This window comes from Crinia signifera, chromosome 2 (genome assembly GCF_055691185.1).
Source record: "Crinia signifera chromosome 2, ASM5569118v1, whole genome shotgun sequence".
Taxonomy (NCBI): Eukaryota; Metazoa; Chordata; class Amphibia; order Anura; family Myobatrachidae; genus Crinia; species Crinia signifera.
The window spans coordinates 220,590,423-220,615,817 of record NC_139218.1 but is presented as its reverse complement, the minus strand read 5'-3'; the positions used below and the strand labels follow the sequence as shown (position 1 = coordinate 220,615,817).

Below are 25,395 nucleotides of genomic sequence, written 5' to 3'. Positions count from 1 at the left end.
CTAGTGAAGCTGAATTGGAAGATGCAGGCCCTGGTCCTGGCATGGCTACGAAAAGTGGGCCCCCCACCCCATTATATATCACTGTCCCTAAATGGCAGCAGACTGTTACTTACCTGACACCAACCGCCACACTGCATTGGACAACGCAGCACCTGATCTGCACATGCACAGTCCGAGCCCTGTGCCTGTGCAGTTCTACAAACGGTGGAGATGAATGTACATCATCTATGACTTAGGGGCCGAATTATCACCATCCACATCCTCAGATGCGATAATTAAGGGAATTAGCAGTGAGCCATGTGATTCGCCAGCTGAAGCTGATGTTATTATTGCAGTGATCATTGTGGGTTTCCTTTCACAATTTGTATTTTTTGGGAACCCCATAGTGCTAGGGACCTGCTCTAAAGAGGTGACCTTAACGTTGGTGGGCAGGTACATTTCTTTGGCCAAATGGATGCTAACAACCTCATAAATGAATTATAAAAGGAATACATGTTAGCAGTAATGAGTGCATAGTGCACCTGCAAACCCCCTCTGTCTTGCATATAGCTAAAAATCTCAGCAAGGTAGCACCTCTCATTACAGGGTGTGCAGTCTAGGGCCCCTCTCTTCCCATATACACATAGCTGATCACACTGGTTTGGTCCCCGCACTGCTTTCTCTGCCTAGGAGCAGTGCAAGCTTTGCCTGTGCAGAGAATTAGCAGTGAGCCATGTGATCCGCCAGCTGAAGCTGGTGTTATTATTACAGTGCTCATTGTCAGTTTCCTTTCACAATGTTTATTTTTGGGGAACTTGTCCGATAGCACTTCCCATTATAAGTATGGGAAATGTGATCTGGTTTCTTAAAAAATGCGAATGAAAGGGTTTGCATTTAGGTGATACTAAAATAATTTTAATAAATCTGCCCCTAGGCCTTTTATTTCCTGTGTTTGTCAATTAGGCTCAGATATTATTTGGTTTCCAGTTGGTAATATTTTTACGGTTTAGTTTGACATATTTCTTTTTATTGAAATCTGATTTTATTCAATGTTAAATATCATAATTAAAATGAATCTTATTGATCCCAAATATTTTTTTATTTAATTTAAACTGATAGTTAAGAATGAGGCCTGTACAGGGCAGCTGGGGGAAATTTACTAAGATGGGAGTTCTATTTCACATGGGCAACCAATCAGAATCTACTTATTATTTATTTAGCACCTTCTAGAAGATAATAGATAGCCAATGGTTGGTTGCCCATAGCAAAATCCCGTCTGAAATTTCCCCCAATTATCTCTAAATTACAGGTCAATTGCAAATAATTGCAATGAAGTATTTACAATACGTGTTTTTACAAGTGACAATCACAGAATTATTTCTAATATGTGTTCTTATTTTTGTTTTCTTGCAAGTTTAATCTGCTGTTTTCCCCAGGGGTTTTTTCTAGATTGTGAAATAAATATTTTCCTTTTTCAGCTGAGCATCTATATGAATTATTCATGTATCTGCATCTTCTGATTAAAAACATATTCCCTTCATGGATGGAAATTTTTGCAATGGCTGAGCGAGTCATGGATACCCTACAAACAGAGGATGTGGAGCTGTTTACTCATCTTCACCATAGTTTTCAAACTAATTTGACTTTCAACCCAAAAGTAAGAGCTTTTTATGTTATCTTCAAAATTATTATTCAAATTATTATTCAGTGTAACGTACAGTACATTATTATTAAATAACAGCAAGTTGGTTTGACTACCGCAGGATTGGATGGATCTGATCTTCATAATAATTTTACACCATTTCATGTTGAGCAAAAATAGTTTTCAGTTGATGACATTTGGCTTGATTTCCAAATTTTTTACAGATATAGCAACTTACAGCAAGCACATATGAACGCAACTACATTTAAAACAGGGATGGGGAACCTTCGGCGCTCCAGCTGTTGTTGAACTACACATCCCAGCATGCCCTGGTACAGTTTTGCTATTTGGCAATGCTAAAAAGGTTGCAGGGCCTTCTGGGATGTGTAGTTTAACAACATCTGGAGGGCCGAAGGTTCCACATCCCTGATTTAATAGTTTGAACAGCTAAAGGCAATTCAGGATACTATACATTTAAGCCAGAGGTGTAATCCTGGGTGGCAATGGAGTTATCCGCTGCTGGCTCCTGCTCTCAATCTTTCCCTGCAATTTTCAATCAGTTAATTGAAAGCTGTCGATTTTACTTCTATGGCGGACTTCCTCTCCGAGCAATACATTGTGTTTATTGAAGAATAAGAACAATAGCATACATGGTATAGGACAGAAATACTATATGATATCAAAATAAAATAACATCACTGCCAATACATTAAAATAATACATAAGATGTAAGTGGTGGTAAAAGTTTAGTAAGAAATCCCCTTTTCATAAACGAGTGTCTGGTAGTATATTTGAACAATCATACCCATATATGGTCCCATTGTATTCTAAAACGGTGTAAAGCCATTGGTAAGAGTTTATATATTGTACCACATCATTAGCCTCATCACTTTAGGAACGTTTTCTATAGTAGAGGATGGTAGTGTTAATAGATAAGGGGGCCATATAGTACAAAATTTAGCTAAGTGCGATTCCACATCTAGCAAACATTCTATCCAATCCATTTGAAATAAAAACCATAAGCGGGGCAACATTAGGGAAATTGGTATATTTTCTTTTTGTATCGATTGCGATAATATTTTTTTTTTTTTGCGACAGCTGCTACACGAGCCAGGAAAAGTATTGTACCTTTGGTCATAGAAGGAGTTTGGGGTTCTATATACCTTGTAATTCCAAAAGGCCCATGCCTTTGTTATTGTAATTGGTATATTCTGTCAGGGGTGAGGTTGTTTGTGAATCCGGACGTGAGCAGATGCCCAGTTGGCTGGATGCACCAGGACAGAAGCTAGCAGGTTTAATTTAACATTTATTCATGCAGATGAGGTTACAGATAAGAGTCTATGGTTGAATTAATAAAGTCAAAGTTACTTGAATCTGGAGCCACCAGCAATGCAGGAAGGCATGCTTGCTTGGAGCTGGGTGCACCAGCGATGCAGGAAGGCAGGCTTGCTTGGAGCTGGGGACACCAGCGATACAGGAAGGCAGACTTGCTTGGAGCTGGGGATACCAGCGATTCAGGAAGCTGAGTTGCTTAAAGCTGGGAACAACAGCAGTACAGGAGTGCAGGCTTGCTTGAAGCTGGGGACACCAGCAGTACAGGAGTGTAAGCTTGCTTGAAGCTGGGGACACCAGCAATGCAGAAAGCAGGATTGATTGAATCTGGGGATACCAGCACTGCAGAAGGCAGACTTGTTTAAGGCTGGGGATTCCAACAATGCAGAAAGCAGGATTGCTTGAAGCTGGGAGAGCCAGCAGGACAGGACAGCTGGATTGCCTAGAGCCAGGTGGAGCTGAGATGGAAACTGCGCTATCTCTTTAAGGAGCATAGAATAGCAGAAGCTGTCCTTAATAACACCTGGAGGTCATAGTTATACCTGTTTCAGGCCATCAAGTCAACCTGGGTTATGGCCGTGTTAACCGGGTTGATCTGCCATCTTGAACCCAGTATTTCAACCCAGTCATGACCAGGGTTGAAAATGTCTCACCCGGGTTGAGGAGCAGTGTGAACGGGTGACCAGGGTCGAGCTTGGTCCCATTTACACTATGGAGGAGGCAGTGCTTGGAGTCATCATTAGCTCCAAGTGCTGATTCCTTCCCTGCCCCTGATGATGCACCGCCGCTCCACCCTGCTCCCATGTGACGTCAACTCCCGTGACGGACCCATGCCCCAATCCCAGGTGCGACCCGGCAAGGGGTATTAGAAACTGACTTTAATGTTCCTACATTTTGGGAATTACCCTGTCATCAGGGTTCTTCCCTGACAACGGGGATATAAATACCCCTTAGCATGTGGACCCAAAAGTAGCTACTGCTGTGCTCAACACACTTTACCATTCCAAGTCCACTTGGATGGTAAAGTAGGAAAAAATAAAAAATATTTGAAAAAGTTGTGAAAAACTCCATGGCCATGAAGACCTTTTTTTCTTGTGTTGGATTTGTATCTATATTGACCCTGATCATGTTGACCATATGGTGTCAATTTGCCCTGCGTTCAGGCCCATTGAGCCATGCTGGGCAGCTATAAAAAATGATGTGCTAAATTTTCTTTCTGTAGATAATCTTAGCTATATGGGTAACTTCCGAGTTGAAGTGTCTTGATTGCATTATTAGTTAACTCTGCTCCTGGCTAAGTTATCAATTCTCCTGAGTATGAGGTGTTTCAGAGCGTACATTTTCTATTAGTGCCAAGAGAGTCTTTGTACTCATGCAGCATTTGCTGGTGTTGTTTTGTGCTGAGAGGAATGTGATGCTCTGTTAAGCAAACTATCTCATTTGTGACATTTTGGCAAGCGCCTGATTTCATCGGTGGACAAAATTCTCACAAATCGCATTCGTAGTATTTTCTGGGTAATTAATTGTGAACAGTTTCCCCTCTGCTGAATATTGACATATGTTGTCAGTACAGTAATTACAACAGCTGATTCAGGATCCTTTGAATGAGTTAAAACCACGCTAGCATTGAAAAAAGCAGATGGTAAAATGCCAGCGTTGGTGGATTGGAGTTGTAAAGCATCATTTGGTCATCACCTGTACTTACAGAACTGACAGGAGATGTATTAAGGAAACATGCCTGAAAATGTATTGACATATATTCAGCAAAAATATTTATGAAATTGTTTAGCAGATGGTTCTTTGCCAGTAAGATTCAGGTCCATTTGCGTTTATAGCATCCATCAGATCAGCAAATGCTAAAATAAATTGTGCAGTTAAAGACATGTACAATATTATGTAAGTCAATAAATGCAGAGTAATTTTAACAATGAAAAAAAAAAAGAAAGATCCATGTAAGAAGTCTAAGGCCTGTATTCAATGCGGCCCGTGAGGGGGTTAAACTGCAGTGATCGACAAAAACAAGCGACCTTCGCCATTTAACCCCCGCACCGGCCGTTCACCCTATTCTACGTTCCGGGGGAACCCTTGCTGTCAGAGGGCAGCAAGAATTCCCCCAAACAGTGAGGCTCGCGGCTAATGCAGGGAGCTCGCTACATTTAGCCGCGAGTCTCGCTGTTTTAGCGGCTGCACATACCGTTTCCACGTCGCAGCAAAAACATATCAGGCGAGCAGGTGATGTCACCGGCGTGTGCACACACTCGTGCAGTGCACTCCTGGGACCGCTGGAGACAACGGAGAGGATGCTGAAGGCCTGCTGTGGACGTGGTAATTATAAAAAAAGGGTTAGGGGGTAAAAAAAAAAATCTAATTATTCAAAAAAAACAACAAGTTTTTTGGAATAATTCGGATACGGGGTGCACGGATACCGGGATACTCAACCTGTATAGCACATAAAAAGTATATATTAGATAAAATATATAATAATAGTGATGATACCCCTCTGCCCTCAACATACCTTACTTCCCCTATTTCCTACAAACACTACATATACTGCTATCCCCAACACATCCTGCATTTATGCTCCTGTCCCCCAACATACACCCCATAACCCTCTATACCCACCACATACCCTATACCCACATACACCATAAAATCCTTTTCTCCCAAATACACCCTATTCCTCCTCTTCATCCCACATATGCTCCATGTTCCTCTCCTCCATTACACACCACCTACTGACTGTCCCCACAGACTGCACTCACTAGTTTCACGGTGACGCTGGCTGACTGCTCAACCTCGGGACGGGTGATGGATCTCCTCGAATTAGAAACTGTGCAGTTGGTCCTGGGCTATGTTATGATGCGATGGTGCCCACCCGACTGAACGCTGTCCTGCTTTCTCCTTCTCCCAGCAGGCGGGACATTGTGTTAGTGACAGCGTGGGATGCGCCAGTATGAGCACTGAGCCACGCCAGTCACGTGGGGGTGCGCTGCGGCGGCCTGGCCAGGCGGAAGTCAAGATTGCGAACCTGTGCCAGGGCAGCGGGCGGCAAACTGTACAAGTCACAAGTTAGTGTTCACAATCACAACGCCCCAGATGCGGAACTAGCGCGTTATGGGCCCATTTGCAAAAATATGCTTTGGGCCCCCCCACCCATACTCAAAATAGGAACAGTGTCTGCCGAAGGCTTTGTATGAAAGTAGCGTGGAGAAATAAGTGTCACAGTAGTGTCCGTTATTCACATTACACCGTGCCACTTGTACACATTGCGCCAGGTAGAGACCCTCATACCTCTCAGGTAGCATTTATAACCTGGGTTATTGCCGGGTCGACGTGCGATGTGAAAGCACTAAACTGAATATTCTGGGTCGACTAACCCGGCATTTCGACCTGGGTTATAAGAAGGGTTAAACTCGGGTTGGCGAGACAGGCTAAGTATGAAAGGATCAGACCAGGGATAGCGATCTGAAAGATGCCCTTAGACACTCTACGTCAGTATTGCTCAAATCGTAATGCCCATTACAAATTGTCATACACTGTAATGCCAATTACACATTGTCACACATTGCTGTACCCATTACACGTTATGCTGCACACCTTAATGCCCATTAGACATTGTTGCACACCATAATGCCCATTAGACATTGTTGCACACCATAATGCCCATTAGACATTGTTGCACACCATAATGTCCATTACACATTGTCAAAAACTGCAGTACCCATTGCACATTATGCCGCACACTATAGTACCCATTACACATTGTTGCACACTGTATTGCCCTGTATTGCACTGTATTGCTTATTGCAAATTACGACACATACCATAATGCCCATTACACATTATGGCACACACGTAATGCCCATGACATATTATGCCCGCAGTAATGTCCCTTACACATAATTCCCCCCGTAGTGCCCCCTAAAGATTGCAGACATTAGTGCCAATTACAGAATTCACATATTAATTCCATATAAGAGGGGATCAGAGAGTTTACTGCCATGTCTCTTTGTGGTGTGCGCTGAGCTCCTATGCTGCTGAGCGGCTTATACCATGACTGACAGACATTTCAAATATGGCACAGGCTAGTGAGCCAATTGGATCTCGTCGTCCGGCAGCCAATCACTAACTGCGGTGGCCTGTCCGTAAGCTCTCATAGGCTGGTGGGAGCCATATATTAAATATCCGTCCTCGCTGGTTTGAGCCCCTCAGCAGCCACGGAGCTGAGGGCACAGCACACAGAGCCATGGCGGTGAGTGGCCATGTGCTGTCCCCCTACTTAAGACAGGAGGGCCTAAGGTATTGTGCATCCATTTATGTAGTTCTTCCTTACCTGCATCTCTCACTCCCTCCACCTCTCCATCCCCATCTCCCCTGCATCTCTCCCTCCCTCCACCTCTCCGTTTCCATCACCTATCTGTTACCAATGAATCTCTGTCCCCCTGCACCTCTGCGCCCACATTACCCCTGCACTTCTCCGCACTCTATTCACCACCACTGCACAACCCACATACACCCCCTAACCCCTATCTCCATACCCCTATACCCACCACATACTCACCAGCGCATCGTGGAACCCGGGCAGGATGATGTTAGCTAACTCCGGTCTCTCCTTCCTGCAAGTTGCACTTCTGGCGCTGTGGCACAGGCTGGGCTTCTTCCTGCACTCCCCAGGCTGCCCAATCACAGAGCTCAGAAGTCAGCCGCCAGTCACAGCTGCTGGCGCTGCAGATTCAGTGTGGGCTGTGACGGCTGTCTTCTGAGCTCTGTGATTGGGCAGCCTGCGCCGGGAGCTGCCTGTCACAGAGGGGAGCAGTGCCGGGGATCTGATCCACAACAGAGAACCGATACGTCACTCGTTGCCCTGATACATAACATTACATCAGCCTGCAGTGAATGCCCGGTAAAGCTGCCGAAGTGCAGCCCCTAGGCATAGGCAATTGCCTAGTATGCCTATGCCTAGGGCCGGCTCTGTGGCAGCCTCTCTATGGCCCTGCATACGAAGGAGATGTTGTATCAAGACTTCTAAAGAGTGAAGTTGCCTATAGCAGCCAAACAGGTTCTACCTACAAAATGATAAAATCTACTCAATAAATATAGATATAAGAGATTGGTTGCTATGAGTAACTTCTCCCAGTTTGCACTCGTTAGGAAGATAGGAATACTTGATCTCGCCCTAGTATGATCAATACAGGGTGCCTTGTATATTCCAGTAATTCCCCAGTAATTATTTTACATGAAACACTTATAAGAGCCACAGATGCTTCATTTTCATTACAAAATGCAGGACACTTCTCAATTTATTTTCCAATTAACTATGTTAATAAAATTTTACACGGATTGGTTCTATTCTAGGAAAACCCCTGGCACTGCCATACATTTTCCTTGCTGTGGCCAAGCAATTGAACATGTACTTCTGGTACAGTGCTGCACTGCTCAGGCAGCTAATATAGTTCTCAACCATAACAATTAGAAGTGAGAACTGCAGTAATATTATAGAAGCTGATTCATTACAATAGTGCTAGGCATGTAGCAGAGATACAGCACTTACAATACAAAACCAGAACACACTAGACAGCTTTATAGCCATTAACAAAAAATAAATACATGTATTGAACAACTTAACCATTTGAGTGCCAATATGTCTGTAAGCGATGTGCAAAATAACCACTAAAAATGCCAGCGCTGCTCACATTTGTTATATAAATTCAAATAAAAAAATCTGTAAACAAAGATCATATTTCCTATGTAAGGTAAACATTACAGGTCATTATGATGAATACAAATGTTTTCTTGCCAATTTTCACACCTATTTTGACAAATTCACAAGGGTTAATGGAGTTGTTTAATGAATTGTAATTGTAAAAGTGTTATATTAATAATTTAGCCGCAGAATGTCCTGATTCATATCATGTAATACTGATTAGTATAAAGAGATCTTAACATGCATTCCCTTGCAAATGGACATTAAAGGAACAGCCACAGCTGCTGTGTGCGAAAAAATGCTAATGCCGCAGGAGGCGTCTGACGGCAAATGCCCACTGCTGGCATTTTAGAACTCGGACTAGATTACTTCCCACTAACTAAGTATACCCAAATAAATGTTTTCACCGAGTGGGCCTGAGTCATGTGCAGTCACGGCAAAGGCTCCCTCTTTATGGTAATGATATGCTAATGCCATGGACAGTTTCTTCAAACTGAGATGCTCACTTGCAAACACATATGTTTCTCTACGTACATAGCAGCTTACAACAAATACATGCGATTTTTGTCTTTATGCCGGTACTCCCAGTTACCTGCTCAAATGGTCACTTCCAATTAATAACTCTGCCTTAAAGTTCTCTGTGTGAACACAATCACAAAGACATTTGGTCCGTCTTTCAATGCAAATGTGGCACATGTGCAGTCTGCTGATAATTGCTCATTGCGAGAACATCGGCATTGCGTGTAAGCATTAATTAGGCCCTGTGTGAGCAGTTGTGCATCTTTTGAGTGGTTTTGCACGATATTGCCAAGCCCACCCTCTGTTATCTCCCAGAAATGCCCACTAAATCCACACTCGCTGCATCCAAACAAAATCTGTGTAAACGTGCAGTTCTTTCTGTTAATATTGCTATAGTGGAACTACATGCACTAGCACATTCTTGTTTGAAACTTCTCTAATCTAATTCTCTCTGCACAAGTTACATTTGCCCCACCTGCAGTGCACATGATTTTGTCCATTTGAGAAGGAATTTGCCTTTGCGAGTGAACCAGAATAAGGGCCCATGACTGTTTTATTAGATCCAATTTATGTATGAAGCCTAGCAGTGCCTATAATATGTTTTGAACGTACCTTCCAACTGTTCTAATTTTTGCATGACAGTCATTTTTTTAGACTGTCTAGCAGTAGGGGGTGGAGGCGGGGGTGAAAAAGGGGAAAGAACCAGATAGAAGAGGAGTTTAAACTTTGACTTGTGTTTTTTCGTCATTTTTCGTCAATATCTAAATGTTTTGTGTTTTGTTTTGTTATTAAAAACGTATATTAAACATTGCATATATAATAGAAGTTGGAGATTTTGGTTTTGTGATCTATCAAAAAAAGTTAGTTTAGTTACATGATTTAGGGCAGGGGTTCCCAAACTTGTTGGACTCACGGCACCCTGAAGCATCAGAATTTTTTTCGCGGCACCCCTAGGTTAAAGGTTTCTCATTAAGAAAGTCAGAAAAAAATATTAAATTAAATAAATTGTGTTTATATCTCATCCTTAGGATCAGTTATGTTGTAATGGACAAAAATGTACTTCTGTTTGTCCATAATTTGACTATAATATTGGATATAAATAACTTGAATTGGTTCTGGACCATCAACCCAGGGCACCCCTGTAAGTCCCCCAAGGCACCCCAGGGTGCCACGGCACACAGTTTGGGAACCACTGATTTAGGGGAATCCAATTAGCTGCATGGTTTGCCTGATGGGGAATAGAACCAGGTTTCCAGAGCTTTTTTATTGCAGAAGAGAAATCCACCTCAGTGGCTTAATTGAACCTGCCAGTATATGTAATTAGTGGTGGGGTAAAGCTTCTGGATAATTGGATTCCCCCTTAAGATGTCTTTATTTGTGAAATAAATTAAAATAGTAAGGTAGATTCCAATAAGCCACAGCGTTTAAACCCACTGTAGTTACAGCAATGTATTCCGCAAAGAGAATGGCCATTATAACATAAACCATTCTTCCCAAATGGCCCACTTGTGGGGGAACATCCCCTAATCGCAAACCACAAATTGAAAAAAACAAAGTGGCTGTGCGCTGCAAGATCTTAAAAAAGAAATAATTGGTGTAATTATACTATTCCAGCAGCAGTTTAGTGTAGGTATACCCAACATACACCAATAGAACAGAAAATATATTACAGATACTGTAGAATACGCTTGAAATAGTAAAACAAAACCTACTTTTTTAATAAAAGTAATATTTTAAACGCACATTGTTACCGGCCGGTCATTATAAATGAACATGAATAAATACATCAGATATAAAGATACACTAATTGGGATAAATGGCCTTTTGTCTGTAGTCACAGTCTCTATATTAGCTGCATAATAATACGTTGTTTCATCAGTTGTTGTGATTAGTAGATAAATAAAATGATGATGATTGTCTATAATGTTAGTTAGTGCTTATGCGTCTGTTTTGCAAATAAAGGGCCCTACATACGCAGAGATGTGTGCCAGAGATACATAACGGGAGATTCAGCACAAGAGATTTCACTCTTGTGACTCATTTCAGACAATGAGCCACATACAGAGAGATTTGTGTCAGAGATTCATAATGGGAGATTCAGCACGGGAGATTTCAAATCTGTCACAGAAAGTGAAGTAAAAACACTGCACTTCATCACAAAAATGTTATTATTACTGAACACATCTAGCACAAAACTCATGTCTTCTTTAATAAGTATTCTTTCACCTCCCCTAATATGCTAACCCCCCCCCAAAAAAAAATTAAATCATGGTGGCTAGTGGTTAAACTATTAAACGTTGGTGGTACAGTGGGAGCTGACAAAAAAATACTTACCAAGTCCGGGGTCCAGCGTCTCGTCCTGTCATACAGACAATAATTTTGTAAAAAAAAATGGCATGGGGTCCCCCCCCCAGGCATGACCAGCCCCGGGCTTTTTGAGTGGTCCTGGTTCCCAAAATCCAGAGGACAAAGTGCGTGGGGTCCCCCGGATTTTGGGGACCAGCACCAGACTCTTGAGCTGGCCCTGGTTTCCAAAATACGGGGGACAAAATGAATAGGGGTCCCCCATATTTTGGAGACCAGCACCAGGCTCCACTAGCAGGGGGTGTAATGCCATAGCCAGGGGACACGCTTGATGGTGTCCCGTGGCCAAAGCATTACCCACCCTAACTAGTCAGCCCAGGCCGGGAGTTTTTGGGGAGGTGGGGACCCCCCAAATAAGGGGGTCCCCCCTCTCCAGGGCACCCCAGGCCTGGGCTGCAGCCCGGGGCTATCCCCTGCACCCCTGGGCGGTGGGTGCAGGGTTGATAGCTTATTTAACAGTAATATTGTCTTTTACAGTAGGACTACAGGTCCCAGCAAGCCTACCCCACATGCTGGCACTTGGGAGAACCACAGGTACCAGCATGTGGGGCATTAAAGGCCCGCCGGTACCTATAGCCCCAATGTAAAGGAAATATTAAAATAAAACAACAAACACTGCTTTTAAATGTTTTATTTAATAAAAACACAAACACAGAGTTTTTAGTATTTTATTAAACTGCATCTGGTCTTCACCTGGGGGCAGCGGCCCCCTAAGCTCTTTTGCATGGCCGCCGCCTCCCAGGGCTTCTGCCTCTTCATCTGTGTTCTTCACCTGGGGGCGGCGGCCTTTTAAGCTCTTTTGCATTGGCCGCGCCTCCCAGGACTTCAGGAGCTCTTCACTCCTCCTCCGCCGTCAGACTGACTGCCCCGACCCTGTCTCGAGCTGGCTAATATAGCCAGCTCTAGGGGGCGGGGCAATGACGCGGCGAGCCGTGATTGGCTGGCCGCGGCCATTTTGAAATTTAATTTTTTTTTTTTTTTACATGTCCGCCGCGCTGCCGCCCCGCTGCCGCCGAGAGGAGAGGTGAGGTGGGGGTGGCGATGGGTGCTACAGCTGGTGGGGGAGGGGGGTCAGGGGTGGCGGCGGCGGGTCTGCGGCGTCCGCAGTCGCTCGGCCCTGCTCATCTGCCCGCAGCCACACATGCGGGAGATGAGCAGGAGCTTTCTGAGCGACTGCTCTGTATTGTACAGCCCGTCCGTTCTGAATCTTGGACAGATTCAGAACGGCGGGTGCGCGCATGTAAATCGCTGTGTGGGCTATATACACAGCGATTTACATGCATCTTCAGGCATTTTCTGAGCGATTTGTTAGAATCGCTCAGAAAATGCCTGAATATCGTGCTGTATGTGGGGGCCATAAGACTTGTAAAGGAAAAAGTTTCATGCAAAGAAAATTTGCACTTCCAAGTCACACAGAGTTCACGCTTCAAGTGTAACGCGACTTGCAGCACACAGAGGATAGATGTATGTGGAGACATTTGTATGTATTAAAATATTCATATACACAAACTACACCAAAAATAAAATCTATTCCAATTCATTCTTAAGGAATAAATGATAACACATAAGACCTTATTCAGGTCCGTTCATGCGAATTCGCATGCAAGCTCGATGCTTTCCTAATGTGCATGTGCATGCACCGGGTGCGTGTGTCCAGATTGTTCCCAACATTGCAGGCGGTGGGTGGGCCAGGGTACTCAGCCATAGGAACGCCAGCATTTCATGTGCATTCCCATGAAAATGGTGGGCATTCCCATGGAAATCGCCCGGTGACATGGGCGCCAGGGGCATGCAGCTGACATAATTTGATTTTAGCTGCCCGCCCATTTCCTCCCGAATGTACACACATATCTGAGTGACCTGAGAGTCACTTTTGATATGCGTGCACGCACCACATCTTTTGATGGTCGGCCATGTTTATGTAAAACATCCATTCGCAGGCCGTGCGAAGGAGGGAGTGAATCTCCATTCGCAGGGTGGCGTCTAGCTACGAATACACAGCCTTTCCAGTCAACCAGAATAGGGTCCATAGTTTGATGCCAAATGTCAAAATTGACATTTGTCATGTTATTTTAATACTAATTATTGTTTGAATGTCTACTAATTGCATGTTTTGTCCAAACTTTTTGTTTAAAAAAAAACGAATTAATTGGCATACCGTTTTCATTATTTATACAGGATTTTTTAGTAGAATTGATTGCTAGAGAGAGAAAGGAAGCTCTGAAACTTTATGCAAGTAGCAGTAAACTAGAAAGCAGTGATAACTTCCATAAGGAACTACTGGCAAGTCCAGTCATCTTTCTCAGAAAATGGATGGGTGAGGTAAGCTGCTTTTTTATTATTGTACTGTTTTCTATCTAATTTTTCATTCTACCAAACATACCCTGCTTTCCCTATTACTCCATACGTACAACACACAAGCCTGGTCTGAAAGGGTGCTGAGGATTACAAGGTCTCTGTGAGGTGGCATCTGCAGTGGCAGCTGTGGGGTTGACAAAAGAGCTGGCGGTGTAGTGGGTTAGGGTGTATCAGGGGTTAAAGTGGGGTGGAATGGAGTTCCACCACCTGTTATGGTAGGGGGAACTCAGTTCCACCTCCACCACAGTCCTGCACAGTAATAACAAAAGAAAAGCCTGTCCCAGCTGCTTCCTTTTTTCTGGCACTTCATATGTGATGTCATTCCGTCTCCATCGCTAAAGTTAACAAGAGAGGAGAGGAAGCTGCTGGAAGGACAGAGATAGTGTATAAAAGGCACTTACTGTGGACATTTTGTGGGGTACTACTGCTGTGGGCATTATTTGTAAGCGACACTACTGTGTGGCGTATATGTATAAGGAATACTACTATGTAGTGTAACTTGATTAAAGGACACTACTCTGTGTCATAACATGAATAAGGGGCACTACTTTATGGTGTATATGAATCAGGGTCACTACAAATGGTGTAATTGAATATGATTGTGCTACTATGTGGCATAATTTGAATTGGGGGTCCTATTGTGAGGCCACTGTCCCTTTATTAGTATGGAAGGTAGGGCACACATTTTGTAGTTTGCAAGGGGTGACGAAAACCCTAGCCCTGGCACAGGTTCTTCCTATTGCGTGGAGTGGGAGGGGGGGGGGGGGGGGTAGCAGTGGCAGGGGAAATTAATTCCACCACCTCTCCAGGACCACTTTAAGCCCTTGGGTGTGTGCACTGTAATATGTGTGACTGTGCCCAGCTGAGTGGCATGTGACATGTAACGATTGTGATGAGTCATCACCACAAACAATGGTGCCTTATATCTTACTGGGTTATCCACTGGGTAATTTTACAAGCTAGACACAGACTAACCATGTAATTACCCTGCAATTGACTGATGTACGTATAACCATAAAAGCAGACAGTCCTCCCCTCCTTTTTTTCTTTTTTTTTTAGTACCGCATAGGATTTTTAGGGGTGTGTTGGAGTGAACAGTGTGCTGCCCTAGTTAGGGTTTCTCAAGTTGAATCCACCATTTTGTATGGATGCTATATGATTTATTGAGTTCTTATGTATTTGTTATCCTTTGCTGCCATCTACTGGCCAATGTTATATTTACCTCTGTAAGTTAATGTAATTACCATATGTATGTGTCATGTGACCACTCCTGTTCTGTAAGCTCACTTCCAGTTCCTGTGTCAGCCTCATGTGTAGCAGACATGTTTTCCTGAGCTGCAGAAAGGATTTTGCTTTGACCTCTATGTATCATCCCTCAAGGTATATCTGTGCATCATCTCAAGGTACAGCAATAAAATACCTAAAGCATTACCATTGTATCCTCCTCACTGGATCCTTACATGCAACTGGTTTTGCTAGGGAAATTTAACATAGCGAGTTCACTATCTTCCACTGTTTGCATAAGGGTTGCCACTCACAACTATCAGAGACTTCCTTCACGTGCATCTGTGGCAGAAAAGTCAAAGCAAACCTAAGTCTACAGCATCTGCATGTATACACATAGTCTGCAAGCAAGTTTAGAGCTGGCCACCATCTTATGAGAACACATGGCCACAAGTGCTTCCTAACTCAGCTCTCCACCTGTATGTTAAACACAGTTCTACCTTCAAGAGGCAGTTCTAAGCTAGTTATAACATGTCCACAAAAGGTTCTGTGAATTCCTCTGTGGCTGCACAAAAGCAAGCCCATCATGCCTCTGATAGCTCAGATGTACAGGAAGCAGAGTCCAAGCTTACTGAAGAACAAGATGTACGCCCTAAACGTGCGTTCAAACCTACACAAAAGATTAGAGAGACTTTTGAGACAACCAGAGACGAATTTAAGGACAATTTAGATGATTTATGGGAAAGAGCGGAACACCACATAGCAACTCTTCCACGCTTTAACAATGATGCAACAGAGTTGACTGCGGTTTTGAATTGCTTATCTACCGCCTATGATCGCTACCAGAGACTGTCCGCAAAATACATCACATTTCTGGGTAATTCTGATTTTGATGATGCCTCAGCAGAGCTAGCTGAGATAGAGACTCTACTCCAAAGAAATAATGCTTCAGTTCAAGATGCCAAAAATAAAGCAGAATTCCGCATTGCACACTTACAAGAAGTTAGGTCACATCGATCAACTTCAACCAAGCTTACATCCTCATCTGCCAGATCGTCTCGTTCCAGAAGGTCAGCTTTACATGAGAAGCTAATAGAAATCCGTGCAGATGCAGAAGAAGCTAGTGTAAGAAGTTCTTTTGCTAAGAAGGAAGCAGAGGTAAGAGAAAAAATGGCACGAATGAAGGCTGAGGCAAAGATCCTCCAAATGGGGATGAAGGCTGAGGCAAAGATCCTCCAAATGGAAAAGGAAGAAGCAGCTGCCTTAGCCAAACTGAAAGTCCTTGAACAAGCATTAGGCCAAGGTACTGATCTGAACCACTACATCCCAGGAGAAGTAGAAAACCCAGCAGACCGCACTGCTGATTATGTGCTAAAGCAACTAACACCTATACCTCCTGCTTACTATGAAGATTCAGCTCTCAAAACAGAAGCTTCTAAGTTGCGCATACCGATGCCACCCCCAATCTTCAATGCAGACATACCGACACAGCAACAGGTGATGCCACCTACCAATGACAAGGTAATTTCCAGCTACAAGCTAGCAGATTCCCCAGTAACTAAACCACAGCTTAATCCTTATGCTACATCATTTTGGCCTGACATATCTCAGCCTTATACGCCAGAGAACTTACATGCCCCAGCAGCACCACAAGTTCATCCAGCAACAAGGAATGAGAGAACAGACATGTCTGACCTTGCCAGATACATGATACGCAGGGAGCTTATAAACACCAGTCTCTCAAAGTTTGATGACTCTGCTGAGAACTATAGAGCCTGGAAATCGACCTTTGAAGCTGTAATCCATGATCTTAACTTCACCGCCAAGGAAGAACTTGACCTGCTTGTCAACTGGTTAGGCCCAGAATCTGCAGAACGCATCAAGACATTAAGAGCAGTTCATACCGGCCACTCAGAGGAAGGTCTTGCTGCAGCATGGGAGAGACTTGAACAGACTTATGGCAGTTCTGAAGCTATAGAAAGTGCCTTATTCAAAAGACTTCAAGCCTTCCCAAAGATAACTAGCAAAGACAACCACAAGCTCCAGGATCTAAGCGACCTATTAAAAGAATTAGAACTAGCCAAGTTAGATCCTCGTCTGACAGGACTGAGTTACCTTGACACTGCTCATGGCGTGAATCCAGTGGTGTCCAAACTACCTTACGGCATGCAGGAAAAATGGGCAGACCAGGGTTCCAGGTACAAAAGAGAACACAAAGTGTCCTTTCCCCCTTTCTCTTACTTTTCCAGATTCATCAGTGACCAAGCTCGGAAGAAGAATGATCCCAGCTTTGACTTCACTGAACCTATTCCAGCAGCTTCATCATCCTCAAGGTATGATAACACTGCTACCAAACATAGAGATTTAAGGAGAACAGTATCTGTCAGAAAGACTAACGTCCCACTTACTGCGCCCTCATACACCAAGCAAGATGCTCCTGCTCTTAAACAAAGGGACTCCAGTCGTGTGTGCCCTATCCACAAAAGGCCTCATCCACTAAAGGAATGTCGTGGGCTTAGGGCTAAGACTTTGCAAGAGCGCAGAGATACTTTAAGAGAGCTTGGAGTGTGTTACAAGTGTTGTGCCTCTTCAGACCACATTGCAAAAGACTGTAAGGCTACCGTCGAGTGCACCGAATGCAATAGCGATAGACATGTTACAGCCATGCATCCCACTCTACCTCCAGAGAACACACAACTTTCAACAGTGCCTAACCCTGTTGCAAAACATGGCGGGGAGCTACAACCTCAAGACTCAGCTACACCCACAGTTTCCTCATCATGCATGGAAGTATGTGGGGAAGAGAACAATCCCAAATGCTGTGCTAAGGTTTGTCTGGTCAAGGTCTACCCAGAAGGGCAATCTGAGAAAGCCACCAGAATGTACGCCATTATAGACGAACAGAGCAACAGGTCTTTAGCAAAACCTAAATTCTTTGAGATCTTCGGTATAAAGGGACAAGCAATGCCGTATTCCATTGACACCTGTTCCGGTCATACAGAGACTTTCGGCAGAAGGGCCACTGGCTATGTTATCTCCTCAATCAAGGGGAATACCCACATACCCTTACCAACATTAATTGAATGTGACCAGATACCTGATGAAAGAGAAGAAATTCCTACTCCAGAAGCTGCACTTCATCATCCTCACCTAAAACACCTTGCTAAAGAAATTCCTCCGATGGACATGAATGCTGACATTCTACTACTACTGGGAAGAGACATTCTGAGGGCCCATAAGGTACGCCAATATTGCAATGGTCCAGATGACGCCCCATATGCACAAAGACTCGATTTAGGCTGGGTAATTGTGGGCGATGTGTGCCTGGGCAAGAGCCATAAACCTTCTCAAGTTAACTCTTTTAAAACTTATGTGCTCAAAAACGGTCGCACAACTCACTTCAAGCCATGCTCACATCACTATGAAGTGAGAGAAAAGTTCTCTGACCTCATCCAGGTGCCAGAAGTAATTCCTACACCTTATGATGACTTAGGAAGATCAGTGTTTTGCACAACGCAAGATGATAACAGAATAGCCTTGTCCATAGAAGACAAAGAGTTTATTAAGATAATGGACAGCGGATTCTGCAAGGATGAATCTAACCACTGGGTTGCACCTTTACCCTTTCGGAATGTTAGAACACGACTGCCAAACAACCGAGAACAGGCTTTATCCAGATTCATGTCATTGCAACGTACATTAAAAAGCAAGCCTGAAATGAAAGATCACTTTGTGACCTTTATGAATAAAATACTTCAAAATGACCATGCAGAGCTAGCTCCACCCTTGCAAGAGCATGAAGAATGCTGGTATCTTCCCTCCTTCGGAGTATATCACCCACGTAAACCCAAGCAAATCAGGGTGGTATTCGATTCAAGTGCCAAGCATTGTGGCGTATCTCTAAATGACGTTCTTCTCACTGGTCCAAACCTAACCAACAATCTGGTAGGAGTGCTTATGAGATTCAGAAAAGAGCCAGTTGCCATTACCGCAGACATTGAACAAATGTTCTATTGTTTTATTGTACGACAAGATCACAGGAATTACCTTAGGTTTCTATGGCACCAAGACAATGATACCAGCCAGGAAACGGTTGAATACCGCATGAAGGTGCATGTGTTTGGCAACAGTCCTTCACCCGCAGTCGCTACATATGGTCTACATAGGACTGCCTCTGATGGCGAATCAGAGTTTGGAAAAGATGCCCGACACTTCATTGAAAGAGACTTCTACGTGGACGACGCGCTCAAATCTTTACCTACAGCAGAAGAAGCTATAGATCTGCTTAAAAGAACACAAGGTATGCTTTCTAAGGCTCATCTAAGGTTACATAAAATTGCTTCCAATAGTGCTGCTGTCATGAAAGCTTTTCAACCCAGCGATTATGCCACAGAATTTAGAGACTTGGATCTCGGCCAAGGCAATCCACCAGTACAGAGAAGTCTGGGTTTGCAGTGGGACTTGTTGCATGATTCCTTCGGCTTTCAAGTAAGTTGTGCAGATAAGCCATTTACCAAGCGGGGAGTCCTCTCAGTGGTGAACAGCCTATATGATCCACTGGGATTTGTAGCACCCTTAACTGTACAAGGCAAATTTCTGTTAAGACAGCTCTCAGAGTCAATTGAGGACTGGGATGCTCCACTGCCTACAGACAAACAGCGAAGCTGGGAGTCTTGGAAGGAATCTCTACAAGCCTTAGATGGGATTCATGTACAACGATGTTACACTCCAACGTCTCTTGCCACAAGTCAGAGAAAGGAAATCCACATATTCTCAGATGCATCTACTGAAGCCATAGCAGCTGTCGCCTATTTGAAGGTAATAGACTCTTGTAATGAAACTCATGTTGGATTTCTATTTGGGAAGGCTAAGTTAGCTCCTAGGCCTGAACATACCATTCCTAGGCTCGAACTTTGTGCAACTGTACTGGCTGTAGAGATTGCAGACTTTATACAGCGAGAGTTGGATATTCACATAGATGATGTTCAGTTCTACACAGATAGCAAGGTCGTTCTGGGTTATATAAACAACCAGAAGAAACACTTCTATGTTTATGTCAGTAACCGCATTGAAAGGATCAGAAAATCCTCTAAACCTAAACAATGGCACTATGTTCCAACACATCTCAATCCTGCAGATTGTGCCACCAGACCAGCGTCTTATAGTGCCTCTAAAAATTCTTCTTGGTTGAAGGGCCCAGAGTTCTTACAGAACCAGCCTGAAGAAACTTCCCTACAAGATGTCTTCAGTCTCCAAGACCCTGACATCGACCCAGAGATTCGTCCTGAAATAAGTAACCTTATTACAAGATCCAAAGAAACATTTGGTTTGGGCTGCCATCACTTTGAATGCTTCTCCAGATGGCTAAATCTTGTACACGCCATCGCAAGGCTCACCCATGAGACTCTAACCACATTTTTGCCTGAAGTGACTGCTATCGTCAATTCAAGACCTCTTGTTCCTGTATCCATGGATCCAGAGACCCCTGTTATTCTCACTCCAGCAACTTTTCTCACTCAAAAACTTGGAACTGTTCCTAGTCCACCTGAAAACCTTTCATATCAGAAGAGGTGGAAACATGTTCAACATCTCGCCTACTGTTTCTGGAGCAGATGGAAAAGGGAATACCTTACTCTTCTTCAAGAACTTTGTTTAATTTGTTTCATCACTTGATACGTGCTTGAGAGACTTGCCCATTGGACTACTCCATATACACATTCCAGTATTGTTGTGTTTGCATTCTTGTATTTTGTCTTTCAGGTCAGAACCATCGTTGATTATATCATGGACATTAATCCATAATGTCAAATGGTAAAGTGAAATCCTAGGATTTCAGACGGGGAGTGTGCTGCCCTAGTTAGGGTTTCTCAAGTTGAATCCACCATTTTGTATGGATGCTATATGATTTATTGAGTTCTTATGTATTTGTTATCCTTTGCTGCCATCTACTGGCCAATGTTATATTTACCTCTGTAAGTTAATGTAATTACCATATGTATGTGTCATGTGACCACTCCTGTTCTGTAAGCTCACTTCCAGTTCCTGTGTCAGCCTCATGTGTAGCAGACATGTTTTCCTGAGCTGCAGAAAGGATTTTGCTTTGACCTCTATGTATCATCCCTCAAGGTATATCTGTGCATCATCTCAAGGTACAGCAATAAAATACCTAAAGCATTACCATTGTATCCTCCTCACTGGATCCTTACATGCAACTGGTTTTGCTAGGGAAATTTAACATAGCGAGTTCACTATCTTCCACTGTTTGCATAAGGGTTGCCACTCACAACTATCAGAGACTTCCTTCACGTGCATCTGTGGCAGAATAAACAGACTACCTAATATAATAACTTTAAAGAAATTGGTAAATGTACCATAATCTGAATTGATATTATAATACTAATAATATCATGCTCATGCTAAATATCACAATACATGGCAGTCCTGTCCATTCCCCACCTCCCATAATAAAAAATCCTACATAATTCAATCACCATTATGTAGTAACTTTCCTAAGTAATAATATACTGTATATTGTTTGTTGTTTGCACCTTTTCTGGCGGCTGCACTGTGAGTCTGTGACTGTAGGATAGATGTGTTATAGCAGCGTTTATCGCGCCGCTATAACACTTCCTGCTTCACCTCATTAACAAGGTGAAGCAGGAGGAGAGACCGAAAAGATGTAGTAACATCCTGCCCGCCAAAGTAGGGGAGCACAAACTCCCCCCTCCGGCGATTTCCCCCTCCTGGAGACAGCGCATCACTCCATCAGACTCCATCAGACTCCCTCCACCTGGCTGTACTGGGCATGAGCGAGATCTCGCTACTCAAGTGAGCTCTCCTGCGCAGCCCGGAGCCAGCAGCAGGGACAGCACTGTCCCTGCTGTAGGGATAGTGCATCACCACCTGCAGCTGACGAAATTGATAGCGGAAGGAGGCGGAATGGTCAGCGCTGCTGGCTGTTCATACATTTGCCCTGCATAGTGGCCCCTGTCATTTACTGAACAGTGGCACTGTTTTACATGGAGGAGAAGCGGTATCAGTGCACATAACGTGCCCACAAAGACACTGGACAAACCAATTCGTAAATAAAATATACTTTATATATAAGCAATAATAAGCAATCAAAATATATATATAATAGTGCAATAATACAGAAAAAGGACGCAAAAAGGAAAAAGCATAAAAAACAGTAATGTTCAAATATTATATTAAATATTGAGATTATGATATTGTCAATAGATGATGTTATTTTCAATAGATGATGTAATCCTTTATTTGAAATCACACATTTCCTACCAGTCATACCAAGGACCTAACTTTGAATCAGGACTGGTGTTCTTAAAAACAGCCTTTGACATCATCAAGGTTGCAGCTTTCAGTACATTGTGTCTGTAACATACAATAATAAGCACCAATTTGCTGTTCCCGTCACGATTCCAGACAGATAGCTGCTAGATTTAAATGGAAAGAGGTTTTACTTAAAAAAAAAACAACAACCTAGTTTTGCCTTGAAACTAATTGAGCTTTAATTCTAGCTACTATTTATCTTACCAAAATCGCATCAGAACCAGCAAAATGTAACATATTGGGGGAAATTTACTAAAGGAAATTTGTAAAAAATAGGTGTATTTGTATCCAGAAATATTTTTGACATTTACTATCCCGAAAATATGGCAATTCGTATTCGTATTGATAGCACATCATTACGAATACGAATTGCGGTATTTTCGGGATAGTAAATGTCAAAAATAAGTGTATTTCTGGATACAAATACACCTATTTTTTACAAATTTCCTTTAGTAAATTTCCCCCATTATGTTTGGACATGGTTCTGAATGATCACATGATCTGTGCCTCATAAACGTAATCCCATTACAGTATCTTATTGAAATAATGTATTGGACATTTATGACACAGAGACAGAATACAATTTTATATTGCCAATTTTCTCCATTATTATCTGTGTACTAGTAACTGTATTTTGTAATTTTACTCAAACGTAAAATTAGGGTTAGGTGTTTCAAAACTGAATGACAGAAACAGTTCAAATAACAGATTTGTTAATCATCTTATTTGTATCCAGTGTTTTGTGAATTCATTGGATGTGCCTGCAGTGTTGCTCATTTGGGATCAGCTATTCATGCAGAACTGGAATCATAAAGTGATGGAGAGTTTTTGCCTAGTAATACTAATGTTACTGAAAGAGTCAATCATGGCTGCCAGGGATTATCCTGCAATCAGACAGGTAAAGCACTGTCATTTCAGAAGGCAGATTCATGTCCTTTACTGTGCGATTATGTAAATACATGTTTTGCCATTTTGTAAACCTTCCAACAATTGCTGAATAAGTGACTGTTTTTTGTTTCAAATAGCTTTGTAAATGCACTATGATAAAGAGAAAGATAAACTTGAATTGTACATGTTATGTAAAGTTTCTGTACAAAAGTCTGTAACAAGCTACTTATTACTATACTATCCAATTAGCTGTGGTAATTTACTGCAGGTAATGGATTCAGCCAGGGCTATCCAATTAGCCATGATATGCAGGTCGACGTGTTAGGTCAACAGGGTCATAAGGTCGACAGGGTCATTAGGTCGACATGGGTAAGGTCGACAGTGAAAAAGCCAACTTTTTTTTTTTTACCCTTATGTCTTAGTTCAGGGGTGGGGAACCTTTTTTGTGCCAAGGGCCGTTTGTATGGGGAAAAAATCCTTCGGAGGCCATATGTAAAAACTGTTCTTACAAATTGTCCTGCTGCAGCCGTCCCACGCTCCAGCGGCTAACGCTGATTAGGACTGACAGTCTCCGGCTGCTGTTGATGAAGAGGAATCTTGCGTGAAATACCGACCTCTTGCGAGAATTCCCCAGTACTTGACTCCCTGCAAAGCCGCCGTGCGAATGGGTGAGCCACTCAAATGCATATGGCCCCCGGGCCTGAGGTTCCCCACCCCTGTCTTAGTGGATGGAAGGGCATGAAATAACGCCTGTCGGCACATGTCATGTCGACATTGAGACCGGAACGTACCACCACCTAACGGCGGGGGTGCACCCAAAACTTAGCTACGCCACTGACGGAGACCCAGTTTTGTGCAATAACACATGGGTTTGGGAGCTTATCCTGAATTCATGTGTTTATGCCCGGAAAAGATAAATAAAAATGGGCAGTATTTGGATAGCCTGATATACTGTCAGTGTATTTAGCTGGTTTTTATTTCCGTGCTTTAAATTATCGCCGGCCATAATGTACAAAATTAACATTTTACTAAATTTTAAGATAAAGGGAGAAGTACACAATGTACAATTACTGTAGCCACATTATATTTTTCCTACGACATGAGAAATGGCTACCAGCTGCAGGGTTTTTGCTATGCAATCGATCACGAGAACTTTAGCCCCTGCCAGTTATATAGGATTTAAAGCCGCTTTTTTCTCGCATCTCCTGAGCAGGTGCAAAGATGGGGAAATAATCCTATTAAGTTTAAAATGACAAGACTAAAACTTAGTTAAACCCTGTGACAAACCACCTAATGTTTGTTTCGGCAATTAGACGTTTTAAGTCAATTTATTTGGGTAGTAATCATATGGTATTGGGGTAAAATTCTGCAATCTGGGGTATATGGGGTGTGGTATGGGTGGGACAGGAGTTTTTACATTGCAGGGGGAGTTCTTTTTATTCAACAAATTTTAAAATGGTAAAAGTATCTTGCGAAATAAAAGAGAATTAGGAACTGGAACTGTGGCGGGCTAATAGGTATTGTAGGATGGTAAACTGTAAATGAAGATGAGGATGAGATATACTAAAGACTTGCCAGTAGTGGCTTGAAAAACGAGGCTGAAGAACACTGTGAAGACTTTGCAAACTGTGACTTGGAAAGTGAGGATGAAGAACACTGTGAATACTTTGCAAAATGTGACTTGGAAAACAATGCTGAAGAACACTGAAAAAGTGCGCTGTCGAACGCGGCACTATTCACTGGAGCAGGCTTGACGCACCCCTGCAGCAACCTGGCTAGCAAGATTGGAGCTCTGAACCGCGAATGGACCACTGGACAGGAACAACTGCAAGGTAGGCTAATTTGGGAGCACTGAGCCAGAGAACCTTTCAGCAGAAGATAACCTGAAGCACTGGCAAGGAGTAATAGACAGAGCCCCTTTTAGGAGAACAAGTCGCACTAGATTAGCTGGAAAAACCCCTGGAAAGAAATTGGAGCAATCTTGCTGGGGACACCTGTGGAACCAGGGCACACCTCCACCAGCCTCAGCCCCAGCGTC

At 43.1% G+C, this 25,395-nt stretch overlaps 1 protein-coding gene across 3 annotated transcripts in view; it reads left to right on the top strand.

Annotated features, from left to right (window-relative positions):
- LOC146060500 (uncharacterized) overlaps positions 1-25,395 on the top strand; it is a 334,626-nt gene that overhangs the window by 104,585 nt on the left and 204,646 nt on the right. For all 3 annotated transcript variants that reach the window (XM_083173757.1, XM_083173756.1, XM_083173755.1), the window contains 3 exons: positions 1,458-1,636; positions 13,719-13,862; positions 23,206-23,367. In XM_083173757.1, coding sequence (XP_083029883.1) covers positions 1,458-1,636; positions 13,719-13,862; positions 23,206-23,367 — 485 coding nt within the window. The remainder of the gene's footprint in view (positions 1-1,457; positions 1,637-13,718; positions 13,863-23,205; positions 23,368-25,395) is intronic.